General features: G+C 32.6%; 1 protein-coding gene across 1 annotated transcript; it reads left to right on the plus strand.

The window, feature by feature from the left end:
* Positions 1 to 9017: 9017 nt before the first annotated feature.
* LOC120083911 lies at positions 9018 to 10817 on the plus strand. Its single transcript, XM_039039819.1, has one exon. It carries the CDS (start codon positions 9018 to 9020, stop codon positions 10815 to 10817), a length of 1800 nt encoding a protein of 599 aa, XP_038895747.1.
* The last annotated feature ends 543 nt before the right edge of the window (positions 10818 to 11360 follow it).

Below are 11360 nucleotides of genomic sequence, written 5' to 3' on the forward strand. Positions count from 1 at the left end.
ACGATTCAGGTTTGGTTCAAGCTACTTGAGTTCGTTTTGGAGTGATTCAAGTGGTTTGAGAGCGGTTCAGAAGCTGTTTTTGTAATAATTAGGATTTGTTTGCTTGTTTTGCCAAAACTAAAGCGATATCAGTTAGTGTTTAATTATTTATGCATGTGCATATAGTATGCCATGTAGATTTAAAATCCTACCATAAGAAGCATGTTATATGCATTGAAAGTATGTTATAAAATGATATAATATATAGTATGCATATTAGGGGGTTCTTTTATTTAATATAATAGTTATATTAGATATTGAATGCATTTGTTGTTTGTCGTGGATGTTTAACATGTCTAAAATTTTGTGAGCTGTTATAAAATTGGGTTAGACGTTTAAAATCCATAACAAAGAACAACTGCATGCTCACTTAGGTTAATCGCTTGTTTTAATAGTTAAAATAGGTCGTTAAACTTATAAAACTAGGGTCACAAACTCAACCAATATATAATCTTGTTGAAGGATAGGGGTATTTAAGTTGACGGTCTACGGAACACCTCCTACCTGGGGATTATAGCCGAATAATTGAGCGTTGGTAACCGATTTTATGAGCATTCGTGAGCGATGTGAGGTAATAAAAACGATTTATCACCTAGACATCGTAGGTTTAAAATCCATTTATAAGTGTTATACTTGGATAAACCACCTAGACTTAGGGTTGTTTTCATTAGCCGAAAAGAACCTAAGTATAAATATACCCAAACATTTAGAACACTTCAATGGGAGAATAAAAGTTATTAGCTCTCACGTCCTCAAGAGTTCACACCATGAGATCCATGCTCGGCTTCTTGTCGATTTTACCTCGACTGCTCCATACGGAAAGTGTTTGCATGGGTCAATAACAAGGTGAATGGGGGAAGTCGTTCATAGTAAGTGGGTGAGGGAAATGTGTCAACATTGTCCTACGGTCTCCTCCATTAGTTTGAACCGTGAGATTCTTATGTTGTGCTGTCATTTTTATGCGGCACTAGCTAGTCGTTAACTGCGACGACCCCTACGGAGGGTTGTAACATAGGATTCGGAACAACCCAGACTTCAGTAAAATGAATAGGGTCTTATAGTTCTGTCTTGGGTATTGTCTTCTATTTCGAAGGCATACTCATATCGTTCTGTAAGATCTGAAAATGGCGGGTCTACACTTACAAGACTTACTAAGTGTTAGTAATGATCTTGACCGAAAACGATAATTAAATGACTATCGGAATATGAGTTATTCTGGAGATAGTATTTGGTCAAGAACTGTCTTGCTTTTGTGAAGGAATTCTTGACTACCCCATGGTAGCATTTGTTTTAAATCACTTAAGTATTGTTGCAAAAATAATGATTATGGGTACATTATCACTTTGCTAAAACTTAATTGGATTTAAAAGCAATTTACTTATAAAACTTATTTATAATTTCAGACTGACGAGTTCAATTCTACGATTGTTGGCTTCGGACAAACTGATTGGGGATAACTATGTAAACTAGAAATCAAACTTGAATACAATACTTATGATTGACGATTTGAGATTTGTTTTAACGGAGGAATGTCCTCCCATTCCTAGCTCAAATTCAACCGAATTGTTTGGGAATCATTTGATAGATGGATCAGGACGAATCATAATGCTCGTGTTTATATTCTCCCCAGCCTGTCTAATGTTTTGGCCAAAAAAACACGAGAATATGAGTACTGCCAAAAAGATTATGAAATCTCTAAGGGAGATGTTTAGACAGCTGTCCTTCACCCTGAGGCATGATGCTATCAAATACATTTACAATAGTCGCATGAAAGATGGGACCAATGTTCGTGAACATGTACTGGACATGATGGTCCACTTTAATGTGGCTGAAGTGAACAACGCTATGATGGATGAGAGAAGTCAAGTTGGCTTTATTCTAGAATCTCTTTCGAAGATTTTTCTGTAATTTTGTACCAATGCCTTGATTAATAAAATCGAATACAACTTGACCACTCTATTGAAAGAGTTACATGCTTTCCAAACCATGTTAAGAACTAAGGGTTTGGAACCAGAAGTAAATATTGCTTTTGCTCAGAAGAGAGGAATGTCCTCCAAGCCTGAAGTTGCCTTCTCTTCGTAGACTAAGAGTATTCCAGCAATGAAAGACAAAGGGAAAGGGAAAAAGAAGCCTGCTGACAAGAAGAACAAGAAAACCGCTGCAGAGAAAAGGAAATGTTTCCACTACAACAAACAAGGGCATTGAAAGAGAAATTTCCCTAAATATCTTGCAGAGAATAGAGCAGAGAAAGGTAAACAGGTTGCTTAGATCTTGGAGACTATTTGCTCAACTCATCCAGTAGGAGAAGTTGCTGATGAAGATGTAATTACCTGCTTTTGTTAAATCTTGTAATGAACTTATTGTACATATATTTTTTTTTTTTATTGAAGTGTTCATTTTCAGGAAATATGTTTGTTCTATCTCATAGCAACTTCTGTTAAGAATCAAATTGTTAAAAGTCATTTACAAATATTAAAATATTTAAATGGCTAAGATCGAAGTATAATAAATTTAAGATTTCTAGATCTGAATGTTAACAAGAGTTGTTAAGGCAGGTCAGACGAAGAGTTGAGAGTACCTCAATGGAGTGGGAGGAAAGTGTGCTTCCTGGCCATTATTTAGAATTAGATGGATTCCCCATATAGTTTAATAAGAAGCCTATTGTACACTAATATGTTTACAATGATTCTTTCGACTAAAGTGTTTAAGAATCATCTAGTAAGACTAGAAATACCAGAGGTTAATAACCTAGGGCAAGTGGGAGAAATATCGGGTATGAGATACCAAATGGTAAACCATGGGTATGGGATACCCTAGTTTATTGTATTTCTCTATAAAACATAGAAACTCAGTCTTATATATCGGATATATAAGTTACCACTAGAGTTTTAGTCCAAGTGGGAGTTTGTTCGGTTTTATGTCCTAAAACTCGTGGTTTGTAAATAATAGAACTTATTCTGAGAATTCAATAAAGTTGTTATTGAATATATTGTTTTTTAAGAAATCCAATAAACCTAAGTCCTTTGACTATTATATGAGTACTTGAACTTTATGTGGAGACATACAAGTGGATTAGGTTCGAGTAAATAGTCAAAATGATCTATAGTATATGAATAAGATTGGGTACCTTATTCTGGTAACATTATTGAATGTGGCCTACTCTGTAGTTTTTACAAAGAGTTGTAAACTGCTACAAATGAAGTGATCCTAATTCATTCATATTGAGACATGAGAAGTGGGGTGTCCTGTGCAAATGAGTTTTGTGCAAGATCGGACCACGAAACCAGTCATTCTTACTTTATAACACTGTTTACTGTTTAAGACTGACTATTTCAAAGCGATGGCCTAGGTAACTTAACCTTAATCTTGAGGTAACTATGAACTCCTGTTTGTTCGGGATTATCCTTTGATCTTCAAACGATGAGAGAAGACCAATTACCTCTGTGCAATAAGTTTACCATTTTGGGGATAAGACCAGATGAATAGCTGAGAACATAGGGTGCAAGAGGGAATTCACTCCTACCCGATTAGGGTTAGTAGAAAGGTTGTTCCCTTCAAATGCTGATTCTGGGTCTTGAACAAGAGGTCTCACCCTCTCATTGGCCCTAGAGGGATTCGATTTGTTGATTGGATCACAAATCAATTGTTCATTAGGGGATCAGTGGGACTTAAGGAACAAGAGGTAATTTCGAGGGTAAAACAGAGATTCGACCCAGCCGTTATTACGAGCAACTTGTGAAGGGTTAACTTACTAATCATGATTATATCGAGTGGACATAATATATCTACAGTGAGGGGAGTTCAACTACGTGCTTTAATGGAATCACCCATTAGTTAACGAATGGGGGTTAGATCGGTCTAATGAGTTTAGCATATTAATCTCGGATCATTGGAGCCCATGATCTGTAGGTCCGCGAAGTCCCCCTACTAGCTCGTAAATGGATAAGCTCTAGAATAGCATGATAAGTTAATTTGAAGTGTTCAAATTAGAATTAAATGAAATTGAAAAAATAATATTTAAATATGATTTAAATGTTTGAAGATGAAATTGTGTTAAAAATTAATTTAATATTTCATATTAAATTAATTAGAATTATTTAAATTGTTTAAATAATTATTTATTAATTTTATTAAGAAAATTAATTTATGAAATTAATTTTGTAAAATTAATAATATTTTCAGTTTTATTAAAATAAAATTGATTTATGAAATCAATTTTGATAAAATTGAATAAGAAAGAAAAAAACACAAAAATTGGAAAATAGATTTTCCATTGTCTTCTTCTACTAGCTCACCAACAACCCACTTTAACTCTTCATTAAGACCAAGCATGAGCTGCATCTCATGCAACAAATTTCTTTGTATGAATGCCTGCAATATATTTAAGAGTTTGGAGTGTTTTAAAGGAGTTGCGACCGAACAAATTTTTGAGAAAAATTCGTGAGAGTAGAAGGTTGTTCTTCTGCTTGGTTTCTATTGTGAGCTTCTCTAAATTCCCTTAATTTCAGCTTATTTTGAGTCCCACTACTCAATCTTGAGCACCAAAAGAATAGTAGGGAAGATCTTGAGGTGGTCTACTACAAGATTCTGTGGAGATTTGCAGCTAGTTCAAAGCTTAAAGGAAGTTCTTCAAAGGTATGTCATGAAACCCATTTATTTTTGTTGAAACATGTTTTCTTTTCTGCCAAAATTAATGAATTAGGGTGCTTATGGCTCCTGGTTTCTTTCGTTGCGCATTGATGCCTTCCAACAGTTGTAACCCTTGGTCTTTTTTTTGTAAGTTTGCTGAAATTGTAAACTCATTCCTCACAGACAACTCCAATTGTTGATGGAAAAATCCAACCAGGAAGACTCACTTGACCTTCACATGCTTTCGATAGTGCATTTATGACTTCGGGGAAGGAAGTCGACCTACAAGACAAGAGAAAGAAAACATTGATATGGTGCCTGCCACAGGACCTTCGACGCCTAAGTTAGTATTTAGCAAAGGGTCAGAGCAAGCTAGAGATAGGAAGAAAAGAACTTACTTTTGGGTGTGCCTATGGCCCCCTATTTATAATGTGGTAGCTTTAGATTCCTAATCCCAAAAAGAAGTAGGAAAGGTAAAAGGGATTAGGAAACGTTGATTCGGACAGGCTAAGGGAACTTGGACTATGGCCTCTGAAAGGCAAACCTTTCGGAGTGAAAAAAGGATGGTGACCACATCTGTTGGCATGTGATGTTTGGACATAGAATCGAGTCCAGTAACTGGTCAAAAAGCCTTTGCTAAAGATCTTCTTCTTAGAAAAATGACATTCTCCTAACTCGGCCTCGACCTTTGAGGTCGAGGTGGGAAAATTGGGCTAAATGGCCCAACTTGCCTTGTCCTAGGTCGAGGAGGCAGGTTGGACCAAAATGACGCAACCCACCTTGGCCTCGAAGGACAAGTTGGGCCAATTGGCCTACTAGCCTCGGCCTCAGTCATGGATGGCAGGTTGGGCCATTTGGCCCAATGCCTGTCATTTTCTCCCTCCTTTGGCCCATTGGCTCGTTTCTTGCGCTCTTTCTATCTTTTTGATCCTTGGTCTAAAAATGCCCTATAACAAGGTTATTTAAAAAAAAAAAAAAAAAGGGATGTTACCAATATTATGGTAATTCCAAGAGAAATATAGAAACATATACAATGGATTGAATTTCAATAAAAAAAAGTCAAATTTATTTTCAACTATGAAGATGTATAATATATTTTCCTTGATAATTTTAACTTTGTATAAAAAGAATCAAAATATTAACTATGTAAGAAACATCAAAGTTCGAACCCATTTTTAAAAGAATTTCTAATATAGCAAAATATACTATATCGCTGATAGACTACTAGCGATATAGTTTATCACTGATAGACTCCGAGAAATTGATCTAAATTTTATTATATCTACAAATTGTTTTGCATTATACTATATCTGCTAATACTCCAGACCTAATTACTATATTTGCAATTGCTTTTTTTTTTTTTTTTTCATTTAAGAAACATTGGCTCCCATTTGTTTTCCTCCAAAATTTCCAAATAAAAACAAACTTTTTATTTTTGTTCCTAATCAAATCTTAATTTTTTGAACTAAATATAATTATCCAAACTCATGGGTCCGATTGATAGCGTTCTTGTTTTCTGTTTCCTGTTTCTGTTCCCTTTTTTCAAGAAACAGACTTGTTTGATAACCGTTCGCGTTTCTTGTTTCTAAAATTTGAGGAACTTCTCGAAAAATGAACAAATTTTGAGAAACTACAGCCTTGTTTCATTTCTATCTTATATTAAACTGTTTCTTTTCTTTAAAAAAGTGCATCCTTCGTCTATTAGTAATGTCTTATGCACACAATTTTCTTCCACATCTTGGTTGAGTGTTCATGGCCTAAGATGGGCACTTTTATTTTGTTTTGTTTTGTTTTATATTTATTTTTATCTTTCATCTTTTATTTATTTTATTTATTAATTTTATGTTTACAAAAAAAAAACTGCTATATTTATATTTTATTTTAATTTTGAATTTTAAAATTTTACAATATTTAGATTTTAATATTATTTTAATTTTCAATATGTATGTTAATTTTTTTATATTTTAAATTTCAACTCTCAAGGCACTTTTATTTATTCTTTGTTTTTTATATTTATCTCCATCTTTTATGTTTTATTTATTTTCTTTAATAATTTTTCTATTTATACAAATAATTTTACTATAATTATTTTTATTTTAATTTTGAATTTTAAAATTCTCCAATATTTAGATTTATATATTACTACTTTAATTTTCAATATGTATATTACTCTTTTTTATATATCAACTTTTGATTATTAAAATTTTGCCATATGGATGTTTATATATTATCTTAATTCTAATATTTTAGTATATCAGAAATTGAGTAGACTTATGCAATATATATAAATTTTGCCGATTAAAATATTCATTTAGCTTAACTTTAATATTTTACAACAACGATATTTAACTTGGCTTCATTTAAAACAAATGGCTAGGGTTAGAGATGATCAATAAAACATGATGCATTTTTATGGAGGCCAAACTCATAAATGACATATATAGAAGATGTAATCAGTAGTACAGTTGCATGATCATCTGATAAAGTTTTAATTAGTACGTATATCTATCGATTATTTTATTTCTTCTTTACTTAAACTTTTTATTACTTTAACAATTTTTTATAGGTTGATAGGGACTATCAGTGCATGCATCTTCAATTATTTTGTGGTTGACTACATACACAACTAAGTTGGAGTTATTTTGGATTTGATATCAACATATTTTATAATTTATAAATTTATGTTTTGTTTCATCTCCAAGTTTCTAGTACTCGTTACTATATCTCTTTTTTGTTGGGATACATGAATCTTGTATTGAATGCTTATTTTGTAACATTTATTTTGGGGATTCTGTATGTATAAATTTATTTGATTTTTAGTGTGTAGAAATGTATGAAACACAACAACAAAATTATGAATATATTTGAGAAGTTATAAATATGCAACAATAGGATTGACAAGCTATAAAAAGCTAATAAATGCCATGAATACAAAACGTTCACAATAACGTTTATCATACCTTTCATTAAATAAATAATTATAATTGTAAATAGATGTTGTAATAGACAAATAATAGCTACATATTTTTTCTATTAAAGTGATTTTATAGCTTTTTAAAAAATGTTATCTTAAATGTTGCAAAGACTAAATGTGCTTTTTGAAACTTGTATTTATAGCATTTTCAAAATGCTATAAAAAATCGAACATTTCATAGCATTTAGCAAGTGCTATAGAAGGAAACTTATTATAGCATGTAACAAAACGCTATAAAAAGTTGAACTTTTTGGTAGCGTATAAAAAGTGCTGTAAAAAGCTCAATAATTTTAATAGCATGGGCTGTCACGGCTTTAGACAAAATGCTATAATAGACCTATGATAACATTTTTTTGAAGCTATAGTAGGCCTCTTTTCCTGTAGTGTGACATTGTCGATCAAATTTGGACAACATAGGAAGAATATGATACAATTTGTTACTATATTTAGTTTTCGTTGGGACTTACTTGTATTAGATGACATAAATTTTTTATAATATATTTTTCGATGTTTAATATATGACATATATTCTCTTTTTATATTATATTGCTAAAAAAAGGGAAAAAACAAGAGAAAAAAAAGAAAAAAATGGGTGATTTTCAAAAATAGAATAACGATGGAAATTATTTACATAAAATAGCAAAATTTTAATTTTCGTTGATAAAGGTTGATAGAAGTCTATCATTGTCTATCAGTGATGGAAACTGATAGAAGTCTATCACTGATAGACATGAATAGAAGTCTTTGAATATCTATCAGTATTTTTTTCTATTTTTATAAATAGTTTGATATTTTTTCTATAGGTGAAAATTTCCCCCCCTAAAAAAAACAAGAAACAAGAAACAAGAAATAGTTTTCAAACAAGTTTCTATTTCAGTTTATTTTAAGAAACAGGAATAGTTATCAAACATATTCCAGTTTTTTGTTCTCAAAAAAGAAGAAATATGAAACAGGGAATCGAAAAACAGAAAACAAAAACGTTATCAAACGGGCCCTAATTTTCAATTACTTTCTTTGTCTACATTTTTAGTACCAAAAGATAGGAATAGATGATACAAATAATCTTTCCGATAAAGTAAAATTTCATGAAGTTAAAAAGATTATATCTATGTTGGGTTTTGATTAACCAACAAATTAAGAAAAAAAAAGTTTTTACTTGAACAATCATTCTCCATCATTAAATTATACCGATATCCCATTGGACAGATTTTAGTTACACAAACTAAAGAACTGAAATTCCTTTTAATAACCCACCAAATTAATCCCCAAACCTCATTTTCGTTCGTTCATTCATTCTTCTTCTTCTTCTTCTTCTTCTTCTTCTTCTTCTTCTTCTTCTTCTTCTTCACCACTTTCTTCCTCATAATTCCCAGTCATGGCTGACAACTTTCTCCTAGAATCTTGGCGTTTCGTCAAACAACTTGCAGCAGGACGATGGTTTTCAGTCTTTGCTTCATTTCTAATCATGATCGGAGCAGGTTCAACTTATGTTTTTGGAACATACTCCAGAGTTATGAAAACCCAATTCGATTACAACCAAACCCAAATCAACACATTAGGATTCGCCAAAGATCTCGGTTCTAACCTCGGAGTTTTTGCTGGTCTTCTCGGCGAGGTTGTGCCGCCATGGGTTCTGTTCATCGTCGGTTCATTTCTCAATTTCTATAGCTATTTCATGATTTGGCTTTCCATTACTTGCCGTATCGCTAAACCCAAATTATGGCAAATGTTCTTTTACATTTCCTTAGCTGCTAATTCACAAAATTTCTCTAACACAGCCGTTTTAGTAACAAGTGTAAGAAATTTCCCCGATCGACGAGGAATCATTCTCGGACTTCTCAAAGGCTTTGTCGGAATCGGAGGTGCCACTTTAACTCAATTCTATTTAGCCATTTATGGCCATGAAAATCCAGAAAATTTGGTGCTTCTTCTTTCATGGTTTCCCACTTTTATTTCTTTGGTATTTTCTCTCACGATTCGAACAATCAATATCCATAAAAGCCCTGAAGAACTCAGAGTTCTTTACCATTTGCTTTATGTCTCAATCATTCTTGCTCTGTTTCTCTTATTTTTGACGATTACCCAAAAACAAGCAGCGTTTTCTCCAGCTGGGTATATAAGTGGAGCTGCTGTAATTATTGGATTACTATTAATTCCGCTTTTAATCGCCATTAGAGAAGAACTCGTGCTCTTCAAACTCAACAAACAAGCTGAAAACGTTCCTTCCACCCCTGTTTTCGTTCCTGAATTGAAAGCGTCATCAAAACCTCCACCTACAAACAATGACACCTTAACCCCACTTGAGGAAATCCCCGAAACTAATTCACCGTCATGTTTCTCAAACATATTCAACAAACCCGAACGTGGAGAAGATTACACTATATTACAAGCTCTGTTTAGCAAAGACATGGCGCTTATTTTCATAGGAACACTTTGTGGGTGTGGTTCATCAATTGCTGCCATTGATAACATAGGCCAAATCGGCGAATCACTTGGCTATCCATCTCAATCCATAAGCATATTCGTTTCATTGGTATCGATATTCAATTTCTTCGGCAGAGTAGGCTCTGGTTTCATCTCTGAAACTCTTATGTCAAAATACAAAGTACCTCGTCCTTTAATGTTCGCTCTCTCTCATCTTCTAACTTGTATTGGTATGCTCTTCGTCGCATTCCCATATCGTGGCTCAATCTACATAGCTTCATTGATAATCGGGTTCGGATTCGGAGCTCAAGTACCGATGATATTCGCTATACTTTCGGAGCTTTTCGGGTTGAAATATTACGCAACAATCTTCAACTGTGCACAATTGGCAGTCCCAATTGGATCATATATACTGAATGTGCATGTAATTGGGAAATTGTATGATGTTGAAGCAACAAAAGATGGTGGAATAAAGAATGGAAAAGGACTAACTTGCGAAGGAGCTCATTGTTTTAGTGGGTCGTTCTTGGTTTTGGCTGTGGTGGTGTTGATTGGAGCTTTGGCTTCGCTTGTATTGGCTTTTAGAACAAAAGAATTTTACAAAGGAGATGTTTATAAAAAGTATAAAGAGGATATGTGGATTCCTCAATCGGATATGGAATTTTATTGTTTAGATAATAGGAAGAAAGTTGTTAACAATTTGCCGCGGATTGTTATGCCGCCTAAATATAGTTTTCTCAATATAATATAGAGTGATGTTGAGAAAAATCTTTGTTCTTGAAATCTTGTTATGTATGTTATGTATTCTAAGTATGTTTGGTTCCTTTTTTTTTTTTTTTTTTTTTTTTTTTTTTTTTTTTATCATAGGTTGTATTTGTATTTTGATTGTGCCTTGACTTTAGACTTTAAAGTTAAGGTAAATAATTGAAATTCATATATCAAAATTCAAACCAAATGGTTAAAATAAATTAAGGGTGGAAAAAGTTTATAAATCAACAAATTGACGATATAAGTTAAAATACACTTTTGGTTTGTAAATTTTTATGAAATTAATAATTTAATCTCTGAACTTTAGTTAAATTTGTTACTGTTTATAAATAATGATTTTCGGATGATTTAGAACGGGTAAGAATTTCATTGAAAATCATACTGATATTATTCATGATATGGACTAGATTGTTACAAATTGAAAATGCAGGGACTAAATCATTAGTTATTCAAGTTTAGGAACTAAAGTATTAGATGGACCAAATCGTGATGTACTAAAATTCATAGACTAAATTGTTAATTTCAT

The sequence above is a fragment of the Benincasa hispida genome, chromosome 8 (assembly GCF_009727055.1).
Source record: "Benincasa hispida cultivar B227 chromosome 8, ASM972705v1, whole genome shotgun sequence".
Lineage (NCBI taxonomy): Eukaryota > Viridiplantae > Streptophyta > Magnoliopsida > Cucurbitales > Cucurbitaceae > Benincasa > Benincasa hispida.

Excerpts from the sequence above, each read along its gene's own strand:
- LOC120083911 (XM_039039819.1), top strand. The coding sequence starts at position 9,018 with ATGGCTGACAACTTTCTCCTAGAATCTTGGCGTTTCGTCAAACAACTT.